Source organism: Trachypithecus francoisi, unplaced genomic scaffold, assembly GCF_009764315.1.
Source record: "Trachypithecus francoisi isolate TF-2019V2 unplaced genomic scaffold, Tfra_2.0 Lachesis_group4, whole genome shotgun sequence".
Taxonomy (NCBI): Eukaryota; Metazoa; Chordata; class Mammalia; order Primates; family Cercopithecidae; genus Trachypithecus; species Trachypithecus francoisi.
Genome location: NW_022681469.1, coordinates 25,668,204 through 25,689,380, shown reverse-complemented (window position 1 = coordinate 25,689,380; position 21,177 = coordinate 25,668,204). Strand labels below are relative to the sequence as shown.

The 21,177-nt window shown below is 38.7% G+C and overlaps 1 protein-coding gene across 4 annotated transcripts in view; it reads left to right on the top strand.

Moving 5' to 3' along the window:
• The first annotated feature begins 3,721 nt into the window (after positions 1 to 3,721).
• The window catches only part of EXOC4 (exocyst complex component 4), an 823,024-nt gene continuing 805,568 nt past the window's right edge, over positions 3,722 to 21,177 (top strand). For 3 of the 4 annotated variants that reach the window (XM_033193639.1, XM_033193640.1, XM_033193642.1), the window contains exon 1: positions 3,722 to 3,858. In XM_033193639.1, the coding sequence (XP_033049530.1) occupies positions 3,773 to 3,858 (86 nt within the window). In that variant the 5' untranslated portion in view covers positions 3,722 to 3,772. Of the gene's footprint in view, positions 3,859 to 19,283; positions 19,351 to 21,177 lie in introns of those variants that run through there. The other variant, XM_033193641.1, reaches the window with a different exon arrangement.

The window sequence follows — 21,177 nt, the reverse complement described above, 5'->3', positions numbered from 1 at the left end:
TGAACACTTGTTTTCAATTCTCTTGTGTATATACCTATGACTGGACTTGCTAGGTCATATGGTAACTTTGTGTTTAATTTTTTAAGGAACCACCAAATTGGTTTCTGCAATGGCTGAACCATTTCACATTCCCAAAAGAAATGTACAAGGGTTCCAGTATCTCCACATACTTGCCAACACTTATTTTCCATTAAAAAAAATTATAATCAACCTAGTGGGTGTGAAGTGGTATCTCATTATGGTTTTACATTTTCCTATAATGACTAATGATGTCGAGCATCTTTTTATGTGTTTTTTGGCCATTTGTGCATCTTCTTTGGAGAAATGTCTATTCACATCCATTGCCCAGGTTTTAATTTTTATTTCCTTTTGTGTTGAGTTGTAAGAGTTCTTTACATTGTCTAGATACAGGACTCTTATCAGATACTATATGTGATTTGCTTTTATTGTCTCCCATCCTATGCCTGTATTTTCACTTTCTTGATAGTGTACTTTGATGTATGAGGGTTTTTAATTTTAATAAAGCCCAATATATCTATTTTTTCTTTTGTTGCTTATGCTTTTGATGTCGTAGCTAAGAATCATGAAAATTTACCCTTATATTTTGTTCTAAGAGTTTTATCTCTAATATTTAGGTCTTTGATCCACTTTTAGTTAATTTTTGCATATTGTATGAGGTAGGGTCCATCTTCATTTTTTTGCTTATGCTTATCCAGTTTTCAACACCATCTGTTGAGGAGACTATTTTTTCCTTATTGAATGGTACTGTCACCCTTGTTGAAAATCAATTGACCGGTCAGGTGTGGTGGCTCACACCTGTAATCCCAGCACTTTGGGAGGCCGAGGTGGGCAGATCACCTGAGGTCAGGAGTTCAAGAACAGCCTGGTCAACATGGCAAAACCCCGTGTCTACTAAAAATACACAAATTAGCTGGGTGTGGTGGTGGGCGCCTGTAATCTCAGCTACTTGGAAGACTGAGGCACGAGAATTGCTTGAACCTGGGAGGCAGAGGTTACAGTGAGCTGAGATTGAGCCATTGCACTCCAGCCTGGGTCACAGAAAGAGACTCTGTCTAAAGAAAAGAAAGAAAGAAAAAAAAAAAAAGAAAATCAATTGATCATAGATGAATAGGCTTATTTCTGTATGGCTTATTCTATTTATCTATGTGTTTATTTTTAGGCAAGTACCATGCTCTTTTGATTACTGTGGATTTTTAGTAAGTTTTGAAATCAGGAAGTGTGAGACCTCCACATTGATTTTTTTTTTCCCCAAGATTGCTTTGACTATTAGGGGCTCTTTTAATTTCCATATGAATTTCAGGATCAGTTTTTCTATTTCTGCACAAAAAGCCTAGTGAATTTTGACCAGAATTACATTGAATTTGTAGATAGTTGTGGGGAGTTTGGCCATCTTAACAATATTAAGTTTTTCAACCCATGAACATGGATGTCTTTCCATTTATTTGAGTCTTCTTTTATTTCTTGCAGCAATGTTTTGTAGCTTTCAGTGTAGTAGTCTTTCACTTCCATGGCTAAGTTTATTCGTAGGCATTTTATTCTTTTTGCTGCTATTGGAAATGGAATTGTGTAAATTTCCTTTTTGGATTGTTTATTGCCAGTTTACAGAAATACCACTGATTTTCTGTTGCTGTTGATTTTGCATTCTGCAACTTTGCTGAATATTTTATTAGCTCTAATAGTTTTTGTGTGTGTATTATCTAGGATATTCTATATATAAGATCATATCATCCAAAAATAGATATTGTTTCATTTCTTCCTTTCCAATCTGGATCACTTATTCATGTTCTTGCCTCATTGCTCTGGCTATAACTTGCAGTACTTTGTTGAATAGAAGTGGCAAAAAAATGGTTATCCTTTTTTTGTGTCTAATATTAGTGGGAAGGCTTTCAGTTTTTCATTGACTATGATGATTGCTGTGGGTTGTTCGTAAGTACCCTTTATAGTCTATAAGAAGTTTCCTTTTATCCCTAGTTTTCTGAGTGTTTTTATTGTGAGAGTGTTTTGGATTTTGACAAAGCTTTTTTCTGCATCGGTTGAGATGATCACACTTTTTATCCTATGTCCTGCATTCTTAACCAGTAGGCCCACCTGCCTCTCCCTTTCTTTATGAATTATTTAATTTTATAGTCCAGTTTTTATACATATACCATAAAAATCTTTTTTTTTTTTGAGACAATGTTTCCCTCTATTGCCCAGGCTGGAGTGCAGTGTGCAGTGGAATGATCTTGGCTCACTGCAACCTCCACCTTCTGGGTTCAAGCAATTCTTCTGCCTCAGCCTTCCAAGCAGCTGGGATTACAGGCATGCACCACCATGGTCCGGCTAACTTTTGTATTTTTAGTAGAGACAGAGTATCACCATGTTGGCCAGGCTTGTCTTAAACTCCTGGCCTCAAGTGGTCTGCCTGGCTCGGCCTCCCAAAGTATTGGGATTACAGGTGTGAGCCATCGCACTTGGCCCAAAAATCTTATTTTCTTTAAGAGTCATTAAAATTAAGATTCCCAGAAGCTATATGTTATTTACTCATTTGAATGTTACATAATTCATTTAATACTTCTGTGTTATTTCAAAAATGTCAGTACCCTATCTTTATTTCTTTAGGAACAAAGTCCCTAGAACTGGAATTATCAGGCCAAAGGTTATGAATACTTTTAAGTTATCACATCATATATGTGTGTGTGTCATCTTCAACTAATTTTTAAAAATGTGAACTTCTACCAGCTCAATGTCTATTTATAAAAGTAGTTGATGCATTCTGAGTTTGCTGCTCCACAACTCCAGGACCTCTGAGTTAGTTTGCTTTCTATTCCTTTAAATTCTTCAATCTTTATTGTTACTGAGCAGGCTACCTCTTTCCTTACTTTTAATTTTTATTATTATTCTTGTTCCTCAGTCTAACCACTTTCCACACACATTCTGGTCTTGTTTTGTTCACTTGGTCTTATGAATTAACGACTAAGCCAACGGAACCAAATGCAGGAAATACTAAAAGCTTACCGGTAAAAGTATTAACACAAATATGCATTACTACTAACTATTTCATTTAGCTTGAAAAAAGGGAATCTGCAGTGTGGTCTGTTTGTTTTTCGCTTATACTGTCTTTTCTTCATCAATATTCATTTGTTTATTCCTGTGCGTGTGTTTTTAGGGCTATCTGGAAATTTAAGAACACTGGGGAAAATTGAACTCACACATAAACCTAATGTAGAAACATTAGTTTTACAGAACATTAAAGAAAAGCATTTCTGCTTATATTCATTTTCGTATTTTATTGGATTTTTTAAAAAATCACTTGCGCTTAAGGCTAAAACTTCGCACATAGGCATCCAGCAGAGAACCCCTCTTTCATTTAAATACACACCCTAACAAATTTGGGCATCATCAGATAAATTTGATTTAAAGCCTGACAAAATTCTAAAAGCAAGGAAGCCGAAAAAAGCTCGAAGTCAGAATAAAGATAAATGAAGACACTCATTACAAGACTCATGAAGTTGCAGCTGGTTTAGCTTTCATGCGCGCCCAGGAGACGGAGAAGGAAAACTACGACTCCCAGAGTGCTTAGAGCGAACACGAGCGTCGTTGCCTCAAAACCTGTTCCCTTAGTCCCGCCTCCTCACTTCAGTGATTGGATTTTCCACTTCCGCGCCTCTGGAATTCTCCTCACCCATTGGTGGAGACTCCAGCGGGGTCAAATACAGAATTTACGCACTCTTGGCTTCCTTGGAGCCTAGCGGCTCTCCCCGCGTCCAAGATGGCGGCAGAAGCAGCTGGTGGGAAATACAGAAGCACAGTCAGCAAAAGCAAAGACCCCTCGGGGCTGCTCATCTCTGTGATCAGGTGAGGGAGGCAGGAGGCAGGGTCTGGGGACTGGGGGCAGCGGCTTAACCTCCGCTTTGGAAGGGAGAAGGGTTAGCTGGGTCCCACCCTGCTCTCCCTTCCCTTTCCTCCTTGCCTCCCGCAGCCCCTCCCTAGGGCCCTAACCCCTCCCCAGGGCCCCAGCAATTCTCCCCCCACCTTTTTTTTCTGGGGTTAGCTATAGAGAGAGGAGCCCCGCCTCAGTCTTTTCTTTAGGGGCAGCACCTTCTATTACAGTTCCGGGGCCCCAAAGCACGCTATTTGGGTTTGGTAGAGAAGACCAAGTGAAGGTGTGTTAATTATTGATTCCTAAAATGCTTATTTATTGTTTGCCTGTAGCAGCACTCACTGAGAAAGGCGTCTTGTTTCCTGGACTTTGGGATGTAAGGCCTTGGAGTCTGGAGACTCCTGTGATGAGTTGCAGATTGTGTTTTCACACTCTGGATACTTTCAACCACCTGTGCGTGGCCACAGCCACAAATACAAGAATCTGCAGTGAGCTGGTAGGAGGACTGGGTTTGAAGGCACATATTGGTTTTCGATTTTTGCTCTGCCTTTTTCTGCCTTCCCATTCTGGTCCATTCCTTAAAAAAACCAAACCAAACCAATTTCAGATTATCTTCAATGCACTCCCGCTCTGCACCTACCAGAAGATTAAGGTGGGGGTGGAATGGGAGTGGTGGACCTTTTAGGAGCTTTTTTTTTTTTTTTTTTTTTTTTTTTTTGAGACGGAGTCTCGCTCTGCCGCCCAGGCTGGAGTGCAGTGGCCGGGTCTCAGCTCACTGCAAGCTCCGCCTCCTGGGTTTACGCCATTCTCCTGCCTCAGCCTCCCAAGCAGCTGGGACTACAGGCGCCCGCCATGTCGCCCGGCTAGTTTTTTGTATTTTTTAGTAGAGACGGGGTTTCACCATGTTAGCCAGGATGGTCTCGATCTCCTGACCTCGTGATCCGCCCGTCTCGGCCTCCCAAAGTGCTGGGATTACAGGCTTGAGCCACCGCGCCCGGCCAGGAGCTTTTTAAAAAAAAGTGAAATATATTGAGGATGGGGAACCCTTTCAAGAACCTTGGAGATGATACAGGTAACTGACTAAAACCAATCTAAATAAAATTTATTATGGCACGTTTTTTACGTTGTTGGCATTTGAATTTCAACTCATTTATTTTTCGTAAACACTCCTATTTTTCCCCAACAATGCTAAACTTTTGTTTGAATTCTTGCAAGGCTCCTGGAATGTGTTGATCATCTTTTCAAAACCCAGGGCCCAACATTATCTGATAGGTACTAAGCACTTCAATGAATGACTATATCAAACCATTAAAACAGCTTACCACTCACTGACAAAGACACATCTTATGGGTCTTATTTAGGGGGCTTTAAGATTATAGCCTGTTAAATCATTACTGTTAATTTTCTTTTGGGCTTAAGAGAAAAAATCTCTGCGTGGAAATGCTTAATATACTTGGTAGGCCATACAGAGGAAGTGCTATTCTATTGTGAATCGATAGGCCCACATTCTCGCTGCGACAATACACAAGTAGTGTAGATGTATGTCATGATACTAAAATTTCAATTAGAATGTTTGTTGTTTCCCATCTGAATTTCCTGTGGAATTAGAATTCCTGGACATTATTTGGATCCTTTTTTGAACTTGTTTGTTTTTTCTACCTTGTAGTCAACATTTAAACAATAGGTATTTAGTGCCAGTTTGTAGTATGGTGTCTGGCACATGTTACCTATTTAATAGCATTTGTTGACTGAATGAATAAATGCCCTGAGTTTTGCAAAAATAAAGCAGGCACAGTGTTACCCTTGAGGAGAGTATAGTTTACCTGGGGGATAAAACATGTCAGTAAAAATGATGACGTAAGACTACGAGAGAGACATGAAATGTTATGGAAATCCAGGAGGATTAGCCATTTCTAATGAAAGTGAAATGTGCCATCTCATCTGTTTACTTTTGATTCTCCAAGCTCTTCCCATTTCTTTTATGCTATTTGTGCTTTCTTCAGTGCCAGTTGAATTTACTCTAAATGTCATATTTTTGAAAACAGCATGAAAGCATGCTAATTCAGAACATACCTTGCCTTTGGTTGACCATTCCTTCATGTTCTCCAGGAGGAACCCCGTACTGCTTGATGGCAAAGATTTTGTGGTCATCCATCTCTTATGCCAGTTTATTAATATATGCCCTGCACTTTATCAGGCCTAGGCATTTTTTACTTTGATCTCTGTTGTGCAGCATTGCTTTTCTTTTCTTTCTTTTTTTTTTGAAACAGAGTCTTGCTGTGTCTCCAGGCTGGAGTGCAGTGGCGTGATCTCAGCTCACTGCAACCTCTGCCTCCCAGGCTCAAGTGATTCTCCTGCTTCAGCCTCCTGTGTAGCAGGGATTACAGGTGTGTGCCACCACACCCAGCTAATTTTTGTACTTTTGGTAGAGACAGGGTTTCATCATGTTGGCCAGGATAGTCTCGATCTCTTGACCTTGTGATCCGCCTGCCTTGGCCTCCCAAAGTGCTGGGATTACAGGCATGAACCACCGCGCCCAGCCCTCATTTTTCTACTTTATCCTTGATCACCTCAGATCACTGAATAACACTTCTGTTATATATTTTTTATAAGTGTGGTGTAAGGGAATGTCTATACTTAGTATCCTGGGCAAGTTTAGTAAGGTTTGGGATACATTGTTACATGTGACCTTGAGACTGAATGGTGTTGGTGTTTGTATTTCAACATTTCTTTGAGTCACAGGGAGATTTTGGTGTTGGAGTGAGGATGTTGGTAGCTATAACTTCGTGTTATTTCCTTCCTAATATGCTTTTGAACATACCCAGTGGTTTAAATTTTATAAACAGTGATAGTGAATGAGAGGACAATGGTTGTGTTACTGTGGTGTTTGGGATGGGGAATGAGGGGAGAGTCCTGTGGGTAATAGAACCAGGAATGTATATTTCTTGTTAGTAAATTGTGCTGTCACTTGGAAGTTGCTTCTTGTATTTCTGTTCAATTTCTGTCCTTTGTGTTTTCCTTCTTGCAACATTGTATTCATGATTCTTAATTCCTGATATAAAACTTTGCTTATCTCCTATCTTTTAACTTTTTTTTCAAATTCTCTCCCAAAGACTATAGCTTTCCTAGTTGCTTTGGCCACAAGCCACAAAAAGGAAAACCCATGTTAGGCTCGTGTTTATAAAGTCTGAGCATTCCTAACATGTACCAGGTACCTGCCAGCTCCTTTCATGTTTCCATGGACTTATTTTGTCACAAAATAAATTACCTGTTAGAGAGTGTACTGTCTTTTGAAAAGTTTGATCAGTTTAGCTTTTTAAAAAATATCTTTTTGTATCACTGAGTAGTAGTTTTTCTTTTTTAAATAGTGAATGTTAACAGTGCTCCTTTAATTCTCTTGCTCACATGTGTGAAAATGTCATTTCTGTACTACATTATGATACATTATGTATCATAAAATTTTGTATTTTTTCAATGCTTTTCCTAATAGTTGGGGTAGCTTTTATTGTTACAGTCATTTTTAATATTGTATTCAAAAAACTACAGGTGGATAAGGGTTTGACTTAAGGACAGAGTAGGTGTAGACATGGGGAATATCCAAATCTCATCGCTATTTCCAGCCCTTGTACTAAATAGTTAAATAATGACTCTATTTTGCTAGTATAAAGTATTTTGCTAGTACAAAGTATTTAAACTTTAAAGCATTTAAAAGCCAAAAATAAAGATGAAGTATAGTGTAATTGTAATGTAAGTATTATATGATACTTTTTAAGTGCCTTTTGACTCAAATAAAAATGCTTAATTATTTAAAAATTATCGAGTAAAAATATGTCAGGGCAGTCAGATGTTTCAAAGGGTAGACTTCCAGGGCTTTATAGAAGAGGACCTCAGGTCTGTGAGGTGGGGCTTTGGTGAGGGGACAGATAGTGCTTGGAATTCAGTTTGTTGGAGGCTACGGCCAATTGCAGCTTTTGGTTTTAAGTCTTGCCACTAGCCCTTTAACATGGAACTAATTGTGGGGACAGAATCCTGATTACCTGCTGATGTGTGATGTACGATTTGGAGTTTTACACACACACACACACACAGACACACACACAGACACACATACCTACTTTTCTTTTGCCCTGCTGATGTAAGATTTGGGTGTTTTATACACACACACGTGCACACACACATACAAGCAGATACAATTTTTCTACTTTTCTGTGGATCTCCCTTGCCAACCTTTTGTTTGGTGGGAAGTCAGAGGAGGCAGCGTCTCTAGATGGGAAATAAGAGGGCATTTTGGAGATATTTTATTTCTGTGAGTTCTTGTCAGATTTTTAATTGGGAAATGTGTCTGCCACTTACTGTTAGGTGATTTGCTTTCCAATTAAATGTTGTCTCTCTTTATCACTTGGCCTGTAATAGCCAGTTTAATTGGGAAGACAAACTTTGGTTGCGACTTCAGGAGACCTTATCGGAACCTTGGAGCAGAGCTTTTGAAGACACACTCTGGTTACAGATGTCAAGGAGGTTTGAAGGCAGTGGAAGGCTCACGTTTTCATCAACTCTTATGTCTTCACAGAAGTTGAAATTTCAAAAACGTAGAAAATCCTTTATTGTAGACACCTGTTAAATTCTCTTCCTCCTTGGAGAGTATTTTGGTCAGCCCTGTGTTTAATTCAAAGTAAACTTTGTTGAAGGGGTCCAGGCTTTGACCAGGGCTTTGAACAAACAGCTTTGAGGTTCATAACACAGTCTGTGGCAGGAAAGGAAAGGAAAGCAGTCAGTCTCTTCCCCTGTTCTGAGCCGAGTCCTGGAAGTTGGGTTAGGTGTTAATGTTCTTTGCATCGCCATCTCTTCTCTTCATTTGAGCCCATCATATAATGGTTTTTTGGTTTCTAGCTCTCTTTGTACCCTGGGACATCTTGGCCCTACCGATGCTGGGTTGTTTGAAAATTACTACTAGAATACTCAGAAACAGTGCTTCCCGGAAGTCCTGGGATGTCTGGCAGCGTATGTGAATGTAAGGGGCAACACAATTCCCATACTTTGGCTCAGAATTAGTGTCTTGTGGACCCATGTCTTAATGTACCTTGTGTAATTGTTAACACTGGGATTTTCTGAAGGCTTTGAGGCCTGTAGTATTGATGGTGGGTGGTATGGTCAGGTGTTTTCAAGCCATTACTTGTAGATAGATGTGGTCATAGCCTGTGGTGAGAAGTGCTGTGGTGGTGTGTTGTAGTTGAAACTTGCTGTATTACCTGGGTAACATTAGACCAGTTCCTTAAAACCACCATGTCTTAGTTCCCTCATTTGGAAAACGGGCTAATACGATCTGTGTTTTTTTGCAATATCACACGAGATGAGAGTATATAAAAGTGCCTAGCACAGTTTGGCACACAGACGTTCATTTCCTTCTTTCTAGATCTGTAGCCTCTTTTGTTAAGAAGGTTCTTTTGATTTTAATAAATTTGCCAGATAGTAACCAGGCTATAAGGTTAATTTTCCACCAGAAATAACCTTGATGCCTTGACTAGAGTGTTTGACTCCATTCGTCAAGATGTTGTCTTTGTAACCAGGGAATGTTGTACAGCTGAATTAAAATAGTAATTATTTGGTAATTTGAGAGTCAGCTAAAGAAGCTAGATTTAAGTATATGTATGGTTATGTGGGTATGTAAAACATGTAAACTATAAACACAAAGTATAAAACATTTATTAGATTAAAAGACTGAAAAGACTACAAACAAGCAAATCAAGGGGCCCATACTCTGTTGAGGTAATCCTTGTTGTCCTTTTTAAAGGACAACAATATTGTGTGTTGTACAAATTTGTAAAGACTAGAGTCATAGAAACATTGTCCAGCAATCTCATTTCCCAAAATACTACCTGTTTTTCAGGTTTTCGTGTGGATCTTGTCCATGTATATACATTTTTAAATATTGCTATACAGTCTTCATAGTTATAAAAGTTTTTTAGGTGGAGGAATTAAACATATACAGAACAATAGGGAAGAAAAAAATCACCCATAGTTTCTTTTCTTTTCTTTTTTTTTGAGGCAGAGTCTCGCCTTGTCACCCAGGCTGGAGTGCAGTAGTGCCATCTCAGTTCACTGCAACCCCTGACTCCTGGGTTCAAGTGATTCTCCTGCCTCAGCCTCCCGAGTAGCTGGGATTACAGGCACATGCCACCATGCCTGGCTACTTTTTGTATTTTTAGTAGAGACGGGGTTTCACCATGGTGGCCAGGCTGGTCTCAAACTCCTGACCTCAGGTGATTGACCTGCTTCGGCCTTCCAAAGTTCTGGGATTACAGGCGTGAGCCACCGTGCCCGGCTCACTTGTATTTTCTTCACTAGCATTATCCACTATTAATACTTTTGCTTCCAGTTTAAGAAAAAAAATCACTCTATTGTTATAAAAATAGTACTCTCATGATAAATAATTCAAACAATGAAAATGCAGAAAAATGTGAAGATGAAAATAAAAAAATTATTTCAAATTTTGTCATCTATAAGTTATTATCATTGATATTAGATGAACTGAATTCCAGACCCCTCCCTTTTCTGTGTGAATGTATGTGTGTATATGAAATGTTGATGGGCAGAAATAATTTTTCATTACATATGGGATCTTACTCTATATACTAATTTCATTTGTCCTCCTTTTTGAGGTACACATATATATGCTAGAGTGCACAAATCTTAAGTATATGGCTTGATGAATTTTTACCTGTGTAACCACTGTCCAGCTGAAGATATAGAACACTTCCAGTATACTAGAATGATCCTTCTCTACCGTTTTTTTCCAGTACCTTTTTTTTGTGTGTGTAAGGATATCCATTTCCAACACCACTTATTAAAAAGACTATGCTGTCTTTATTTGCTTTCTTTTGCAACTTTGTCAAAAACCAATTTACTTTATATGTGTGGGTTTATTTCTTGACTTTCTAGTCTGTTCTATTTATGTTTATATTGATAACAATATTGCACTGTCTTGACTACTGAAGACATAGTGTTTTTTTTTAAGTTCTGCAGACATAGTGTAAGCCCTTCAACTTTTTTTTTTTTTTTTTTTTTTTGAGACAGAGTCTCGCTCTGTCGCCCAGGCTGGAGTTCAATGGCACGATCTCAGCTCACTGCAACTGCCGACTCCCGGGGTCAAATGATTCTCCTGCCTCAGCCTCCTGAGTAGCTGGGATTATAGGTGTGCGCCACCACGCCCAGCTAATTTTTGTATTTTTTGTGGAAACGGGGTTTCACCATGTTGGTCAGGCTGGTCTTGAACTACTGACCTCAAGTGACCCACCTGCCTCGGCCTCCCAAAGTAAGTGCAGGGATTACAGGCGTGAGGCACCGTGCCTGGCCCCTTTTACTTTATTCTACCTTTTCAAAGTAGTTTTGGGTCTTCTAGGTTGTCTGCATTTTCTTACAAATTTTAAAATAAGCTAGTCCGTTTCTACAATAAAACCTGCTGGGATTTTGATTGGGATTAATATATGAAATTGACATCTTAATATTGAATCTTCTGATCCATGCATGGGGGTTATATATCTCCATTTAATTCTTCTTCAGTTTATCTCAGCAGTTTGTGTGTGTGTGTGTGTGTGTGTGTATGTATGTGTGTATGTAGATTTTAGTGTCTAGGTTTATATGTCTTTGGTCAGATTTATCTCTATTTTAGGCCACTTCAAGTTGTCCTACAGTTCATGGAATGTTGATGTTCATTAAAAAACGCATTTTTTTTCTCTTGGTGTTTTGTTTTATATAGTTTGTGTTGCTATGCTAGTTCACTAGTCTTTTCTGCTATTCCTAATCTCTTGTTAATCCCATCTAATGTTATTGTTTATCTTACATTGTACTTTTCAATCCAAGATATAGAAGCTTATCTTCGTTATCTGGAAGTTTGATTTGGGTCTTTTTCATGTCTCTGCTTACGTGTTTAATTTTTCCTGTAGCTTTGTGAACAAATGAAATACGGGTATTATAAGAGTTTTAATGTCCTTGTCTACTAATTTTATCATCTGTGCCATTTCTGGGTTAGTTTCCATTGATTAATTTTCCCTCTTCCTTTACATGCCTTGTAGTTTTTATTTTTTTTTCTTTCTGAGACAGAGTCTAGCTCTCTTGCCCAGGCTGGAGCACAGTAGCGCAATCTTTGCTCACTGCAACCTCCACCTCCTAGGCTCAAGTGATCCTCCCACCTCAGTCTCCCAAGTAGCTGAGACTATAGTTGTGTGTGCCACTGCATCCGGCTAATTTTCGTATTTTTTTTTTCAGGTTTTGCTATGTTGCTCAGGCTGGTCTTGAATTCCTGGCCTCAAGCAATCCGCAGGCCTCAGCCTGTGAACCACCACACCTAGGCATCTTGTACTTTTTGAGTTGATGCTAGACATTGTCAGTTTTATCTTGATGGCTGTTGGTTTTAGTATTTTTGTATTCCACTATTCTTGAGCTTTGTTCCGAGATGTGGTTAAGTTACTTGGAAACAATTTGCTCTTTTCAGGCCTTGTTTTATGTTTTGCTAGTTAGAAGCAGACCAACATTTAGTCTAGGGCTAAGTTTGTCTCACTACTGTGACAAAATTCTTTTGAATATTCCACTCAATACCATAAGAATTGTGAGATTTTTTCACTCTGGCCTAGGATGATAGGCACTATTTCCAGCCCTGTGTGAATTCAGATCATTAGTCCCTCTCATCCTTTCAGGTTGTTTTCCTGGCCTTGGGTAGTTACCTGTCACATGTGTGCTGATCACTACCCAGCTGATGACCCTCTACAGATCTGCAGACTTCCCTGTGGTGCTCTTTCCCATCTCCATTACTGCCCTGCAGATTCTAACCACTTTAATATGCAGTGTTTTGAAACCTGTTTTGTTTGTTTGTTTGTTCGTTACTTTGTTAGTCCCTGTTATTTTTTCTGGGCCTGAAGTAGAAGTCCATCAGCACTTCTTATTTTAAAAAATAGCTCTAAAGGTACTATTTTGGATTGCATCTTCTCAGCGTGGAAGAATAAGATACTCAAATGTGCTATTTAAAATGATGGCAGCTGGGTGCAGTGATATGTGCCTGTAGTCCCAACTACTCTAGAGGCTGAGGTGGTAGGATTGCTTGAGCTCAGGAGTTCAACTCCCGTTGGGGCAGCATAGTAAGCCATGAAATAAATTATGACCTTTGTCCTTATAGTGGCCAGTTTTTTTATGTGCTAGGAGTTTAGCTTTGACAACTATAGGTGTGTACAGTTTAACAGGAAGTAATAAGGGAAAATTCTTGTATTACATTTGACACCTGGTAAGAAAATAAAATATTTCAGCTGGGTGCGGTGGCTCACACCTGTAATCCCAGCATTTTGGGAGGCTGAGGTGGGTGGATCACGAGGTCAGGAGATCGAGACCATCCTGGCTAACATGGTGAAACCCCGTCTCAAATACAAAAAATTACAAAAAATTAGCTGGGTGTGGTGGCAGGTGCATGTAGTCCCTGCTACTTGGGAGGCTGAGGCAGGAGAATGGCATGAACCCTGGAGGCAGAGCTTGCAGTGAGCCGAGATAGTGCCACTGCACCTCCAGCCTGGGCGGCAGAGTAAGACTCTGTCTCAAAAATAAAATAAAATAAAATAAAATAAAATAAAATAAAATACTTAGGAGATTCTTAGGAGACCCTTTTCTGACTTTTATTGATTCTTTTAAAAGTATAAAGTCTTTGTCAAAAATAAAGTAGAATATAATTAAAAAGTGTTTTTCCATTTAAAACCTATAATTGTGCTGAATATTATTTGAGAATTATACTAAAAATATCACTTGAGAGCTTGTTAGAAATGCAGAATCTCAGGTCCTACCTGACCTACCTGAGCTGAATCTGCATTTAAACAAGAGTCCCAGGTGATTTGAAAGCACAATGAAGTTTAGGTAGCCCTTAGAACAAGAAACCCCAGGCTTGAAATGTTCTCAACACATAGAAATGATAAATGCTAGTGACGATGGATATCCTAAATACCTGATAGTTTGGCTGTGTCCCCACCCAAATCTCATCTTGAATTGTAGCTCCCATAATTCCCATGTGTCATGGGAGGGACCTGGTGGGGGGTAATTGAATCATGGTGGTGGGTCTTTCCTGTGCTCTTCTCATGATAGTGAATAAGTCTTATGAGATCTGATGGTTTTATAAATGAGAGTTCCCCTGCACAAGCTCTCTCTTGCCTGCTGCCATGTAAGATGTGACTTTGCTCCTCATTCGCCTTCTGCCATGATTGTGAGGCCTCCTCAGCCATGATGAACTGTGAGTCAGTTAAACCTCTTCTCTTTATAAATTATCTAGTCTCAGATATGTCTTTATTGGCATCTTGAGAACAGACTAATACACCTGACTTGGTCATTACACAGTCTGTGAATATTACAAAATCATATGTGTGCCATAAATATGTACAAATATTTTGCATTAATTAAAAGAGATACAAGAAGCCAATTGCAATTGTTAAAAATTTTTTCTAAGATAAACGTTATATAGATATGTTTTTTGAAAAGGCATTCTTTTTTTTTTTTGAGACTGGGTCTTTTTCTGTCACCCAAGCTAGAGTGCAGTGGCGTGATCTCAGCTCACTTCATCCTTTGCCTCCCAAGCTCAAGCAATTTTTGTACCTTAGCCTGCTGAGTAGCTGGGACTACAGGTGTGTGCCACCAAGCCCAGCTAGTTTTTGTATTTTTTGTAGAGAGGGAGTTTCACCATGTTGGCCAGGCTGGTCTCAAACTCCTGGCCTCAAGCAATCTGTCTGCCTTGGCCTCCCAAAGTGCTAGGACAACAGGTGTAAGCCGCCAGACCCAGCCAAAAACATTATTCTTAAGCAGTGTATATACTGAAATATATACCAACAAAAATGATATCATGTCCAGGATTTGCTTCAAAATAATGAGAGGAGGGTTAGAGTAACTGGGGTTGTCAATGAAGAAGACTGGAATGTGTTGATAATTGTTGAAGTTGGATTTATCTGACGGATCTTCTTTTTTTAATTTTTTTTTTTTTTTTAGTAGAGATGGAGTTTCACTATGTTGGTCAGGCTGGTCTTGAACTCCTGTCCTCAAGAGGTCTGCCTGCTTTGGCCTCCAAAAGTGCTGGGATTACATGAGCCACAGTGTCTGACCTATTTGACAGATCTTTTAATTTTTGTACATGGTTGAAAATTCCATAAAAATTTTTATGTGTGTGTGTTTACATATGTATATGTTGTGGGGGAGGGAAGATAGTGAGAAACAAAGTTAATTGATTGATGTTTTAATAGATTAGTATATTACAGAAATGCTATATATTCTTTATGTCCTGTTCTCTCTCCCCTAGACACTTTGAACGATAACATTTTTAAATGTCCCTGATTTCTGCATTTAAGAAATCTGCTTCAATTTGTGTAGCCCAGAATTTCCAAAATTTGACCACATAACACCTCTTAATTTTTTGTAAAACATTGTTTCTGAGGAAGTCACCAGAAAACAAGATCACTGGACGATGCTTGAAGAAGGATGTGGGGCTGCAATAGAAGTAGAAAAAGAGGTCAGTTTGGTGACGTAAGAGTAGGGGGAAGTTTTTAGGTTGACTCTGTCAACTTTGGGCTCAGTTTTATGCATTAGTGGGGTGATTTTACTTAATATTAGATAATGACCTTCTTTATTGCCTAAGAGATTTATAGCTTTTGGTCCCCAGAAGTGTGCTATAACTGAGTTAATTGAAATGTTGAAAAACTGTATGTGTTGGGTGTAGTAATTCACCCTAAGTGCTGTCTGAAGCAAGACACCAATGAATTTTCAATTGACTTTTTTTTTTTTTTTTTTTTTTTTTTTGTTGAGACGGAGTCTCGCTCTGTCGCCCAGGCTGGAGTGCAGTGGCCGGATCTCAGCTCACTGCAAGCTCCGCCTCCGGGTTTACGCCATTCTCCTGCCTCAGCCTCCCGAGTAGCTGGGACTACAGGCGCCCGCCACCTCGCCCGGCTAGTTTTTTGTATTTTTAGTAGAGACGGGGTTTCACCGTGTTAGCCAGGATGGTCTTGATCTCCTGACCTCGTGATCTGCCCGTCTCGGCCTCCCAAAGTGCTGGGATTACAGGCTTGAGCCACCGCGCCCGGCCTCAATTGACTTTAAGCAAAAATTGTTTAGTGTCACTTGATATTAAATACATCTCTTTGTACTGTTAGAGGATATTGTTTTTATTTAGGGGATATTGTTTTTATGCATCAGAAAACTTTTTCAGAGGGACTTGTCATTGTGAATTGCTATCAGTTGGGATAGGATTAGCTTGTATTTTGTGTGCTCTAATAAGACATAATTAAGAAACAAGCAATCACAATGTATAATTGAATATAATAAAATCCGATTTAAAAATGTAGATTTGGTTATACTTTGAGTGAAGCCGTATCTTATATGATTATATAGTGATACACATCTTGAACATTTCTTTAATGTGTAATTTTTTACACATTAAACTCATAATTCTGAGTAACTCAGAAAGGATATGATGAAGGTCTCTTATTTTTGTAATTCACTGGGAGCATTTATAGACTATTTGTCTTATACAAACTGTTCTGCTTAGAATAAGAGGCTTGGAAGACTTATTTCTTAACTTGTTTCTTTAGTGTTTATATTCTTAACTATCTCTTTTCCTCTTCAGTTTGTACTTTCATTCCATTCATACTTAGGACTGGCTTTTGTTTCCTGATGACATTATAGGTATATGGTGCTGTCAGCCATTTCTTAGACTGGCTCTTTAGAATTTTAAAGGCAAAAGAACCTGACTGTCACACTGTGAAATTAGGGCTGAATAGATACAATAACTTAACCTAATGTCTTCTGTTTAAAAGCAGTTTGGGAGAGAAAACAGGATTTGTGTTGTAAAGAATCACATTAGCTGTAGACTTTTTTTTTTGCATTGGGATTAGTAGCAACAGGAATATTATGTTCTGGAAAGATCAGTAAGCTAATAATTCCTTTTTTTTTTCATCTTGGAGTGAGGTTCTGAAACTAGTGAACTCTTCAGCATTTGTTGAGCATTTATGCTTAGTTTTTGCCTTATGATAATGTGTTAGAATACTTTGTAACTAAATCAGGATGGCTCCTTCTCTAGTACTCTTTGCATTATACAGTTTAAGAAATTTACTGGGGCCAAGATTGCGCCTCTGCACTCCAGCCTGAGCGACAGAGCTAGAATCTGTCTAAAAAAAAAAAAAAAAATTTCATTGGAATTGTCCCAACAAGAGAGAAGGTAGCACTGATTGGGCGGTTCAGGTGCTTGATGAGTAGAAAAGGCAGGGATTCGGTGATATAGTTTATTCACTTAGGGGCCCATTTTGAGTACTTTTAAGAAGGGTCACAGATTTGATTCTTACTATAGATTGTGCTCTGTAGAGCTGTTGCTTCCTTATAAGTGATTTTTGGATATGTGAAGCTGTACTTGTGATTAGTTTTTCTGACTTGCTTGAAGGGATTTCCATTAATTGTTTTGTTAATCTTTATTATTCCTGGAGGAGAGGTCACTGGATGCCAACAAGGAATGTCCTTAATAGACAATTAAGCCCATTAACTGTTTGCAGAAAGCATGACTTAATACTAATTATTCTGCAGGTGTCGCCAAAATTCAGGTGTATTACATTAAATATTTCTTATTGCTGGTTAATTAGTTTAGTTATCAGGGGCTGTATTAGGCAGCTAATTCTTGTGGATTTGCCAAGACTCTGTGTTGCTTATGACTAAGAGTGACTGATAACATCTATCTTGAGAAATTAGCCAACCAAAATAACACTGCTTGTGTTTTAAAGTGTGTTGTATTAGTCTAGTTGGGCTGCCATAACAAGACACCAAATACTAGGTGGCTAAACCAATAGAAATGTATTTTCTCACAGTTCGGGAGGCTACAGGTTCAAGATCAAGGTCAACCCATCAGGGCTGGTTTCTAGGGAAGCCTCTCACTCTGCTTGTAAATGGCTCCCTTACTCTACTATCACATGGCCTTTGCTGTATAAATGTGTGGAGAGGGCTTCTCCTTCCACTTCCTTTCTTCTAAGGACATCAGTCCTTTTGGATTAAGGCCCACCCTTATAACCTCACTTAACCTTTATTACCTTCTTTGTAGAGTGTGTATCCAAATACAATAACATTGAGAGTCAGAGATTCAACATCTGAATTTGGGAGGGACACAGTTATGAACTGAAGTTCATAACAGGTGGTACCCTGGGGACTCTTATTACTTTGAAAAAATATCCTAAACTGCTTCTAGAGTGACAATCTCTCATCACCTACAAGTAGCCTTGAGGCTCAGGCAAGAGCCCTGATCAGGCTGCTAATTTTTCACAATTGTTTGTCAATCTTACTGCATGCTTTTCTGGTTTATATTAAAATTAATAAAACATAATTTGATCTATTTAGTCCTGTAAGTTCCTAAAATTCTAGCCTTAAATTAAAATGAATTGTTGGAAAACTTTATACCTGGGCTATATTCAGATCTTTCAAAATCTCTAGGCCTGGATTGAGTTTTAATGTTATGTTCTTGAAGGAACTTACAAGAAATGGCCATGTAAGATTTGTGACTTTGTCTGCTTTCAGAAGACTGGTAAGGACATCTTTTACTATATTAGGTCTTCCATGTTTTTTAAGTGAAAGATTTCTTTTAGAATTTAGGACTAGTTCAAAATTTGCTTCCTTAGGAGGAACTGGAGTCTATAATTTTGACAATGAGAATTATATCATGTGACGTGTCTCCTTTTGCCTGGGCTGCTAGGAAGCTCAGATTTAGTTTGGGGGCTCACTTCGTATTCACTCTGCTTGCCCATATGATCTGCATAGTTGTCTTTTACATCTGTTTGGTGTTGTTTAGCTCTGCATCTCTTTAGTCCCGCTTTCTCATTTGTATTTTACTTTTTATTGTTTATACTCTTGTGCAAGCCATCTCACATCTTTTTTGGGAAGAGGTGGGATATAATTAAAATGAAACTTGAATGTAGATATTGTTACTCAGTTTCACCATTAAATACTGGTTGAATGGTTATCAGTCTTTAACTGGGTGCTCACCCCCAAGTAGCTTCATAGAACACTCAGAGTAAAAGCTCGCAAAGTTGGGACTGGTCTGACTCCTAATTTTCTCCTTGATTCATATCCTGTCACTGTCACTCTTCCTCAAGTCTCTAAAGCCACACTGACCTCCTTGTCATTCCATGTTCCTTGAGCAGGCTAAACACATCTTGTTTCAGGGTCTGTTCTCTCTGGAATCAGCTTCCCAGATAGTGCCCTTTCTCTTTCACTTTCCAGTAAGCTGTATTCAAATGCCATTTTCATCCGAGAGGTCCTCCCTGGCCTCCTTATAAATGAAGTAGCCGCCTTCCTCCTTGTCTGTCTTGGCTTTTGCGTAGCTGTTACCTCCCAGCTCCCCTCACTAGAACATAAGCTTCATGAGGGAGGGATTGGTTTTGTTAATTGCTGTATGTATCTCTAGGCCCTCAAAACTGTGCCTGGTAAGTAATAGATACTTAGTGAATATTTGTTGAATGAATAAGTGAATTAAATAGGGTCACAGGCAACTAGTATTTGTTCTTTTCTACAGATTTGTGAGCATGCATTTCTTGTGAGACAATTTAGTTACAATTGTTTCTTAAGGCTGGGAACTGTCCTCCATGACCTCTCTAGATCCTGCATGGCATTGCTGCTCATTACTTAGCTTTTACTAAGCACTCAATGTACCAGGCACTGTAAGAGTATAGAGAAAAGGTCTGCTCTTAATTCAGAAATAGATATCATCAGGAACTTTAGAAAGGGGTAGACTTTAGGGGATTTGGGCTAACAATGTTGTGATTCATAGATTATTTATTTTGTTCCTAATAATACATCAACCAACACTTCTGTCACACTTTATATTTTCAGAGCACATTCACACACTTCTCCAGTCCTAACAATATCCTGGTGAGGCAGGTATTCTTATTATCTTACCTGTTTTACAAAGAAAAAAACAGACCCAGAAAAGTTAAGTCACTTACCAAAGGTCAAGCAGCTTGAAAGTTGCAGAGCTCTGTTTGAATCTGGGTTTTTTAAAATTCCAGAACCTGTGTTCCTTTAATGCGTATGTGGATGGCTTTGGTTTGACATACTTGATGAGGTAGTAAGAGACTTTCTTGGTGTATTCCTAATGGTAGTATTCTAGATTTGGGTTTTTCTTTTTGCATCCTCTTATTCCACTTGAGAGGTGTGCTTTTTCCTTTATTGGATCTTTCTTTTGTCTTTAGGAACAATACCGACTTTTATGTATTTTTTCCTGTCTGGACTCCATTACTCTATTAAGTCCAAAGTGAAAGCAAAATTGCTCCACAGAAGGAACCAGTGATGGTGACTGGTTATTTTCCTTTCAAAACATTGGATTGGCTATACTGAAATACAGAAGCTAGTATGAAAATGGGAAGCAGACAAATTCAGTTTTAGATCTCCCATTATTTACCCTGGGTTTTAATGCTTGTTTATGGGACTCACTTGGAGCTCATGGTTGTGAATCAACTAGAACTTAATAACATATTTGTTCCTACTAGATGTTGTTAACAGTAGCTTAACATGTGTACCGTGGTCCTTTTAGCCCTTTAGGTAAATAAATTCCTTCCTGGGGATTAATTAGTCATGGTTAAGGTGTAATTCATCATGCAAAATACCAGAGCTGTCTTAGTGAAAAATTCTTAATGATCCAGAAATGTCTCTGTGTCCAGCTTAACTGGAATCTTGTTTATTCTTTTACGTTCCTCCATGAACTTGACAATAGTTTATAAGTCATAATCATTTTGAGAATAGGAATGGAAAAAAAATCTCGAGTGATTCAATAACTTGAATACGTCTTGGGTTGGCAACTTTATACCGTTGAGCCTTTGATCATGTCTTTTACTTAGCTCATGCTTTTAAATCTTGCCCAGATTCAAGACTGTTATTACTAAAAAAGCTGCTTGGTGCTCTCTTTCCATCCCTAGCTGTCTGCTGTTCTCTTTACCTATGAACTGTGGCTTGATGAGAGTACGTGTCCTGCAGCTCAGGAGTTGAAGGCAGGAAAGACAGGATTTTGTAACATGTATAGTAGAAGGAGCATGGATTTTGGAGTCAAATATACTTAGCTTTAATTTCAACTCTGATATTAACTGTGTGCATGTGTATAAGTTACTTTACCTCTCTGACCCTCTGATTCCTTATCTGTAAAAAGGCTGGTGATAATATTTTATTATACTAGACTGCTTTGAGGATTGTCTTAGACTAGGTATGGAAAATAACCACTGTATTGCCTGGTGTATTATAGACACTCAGTAGTTTGTATC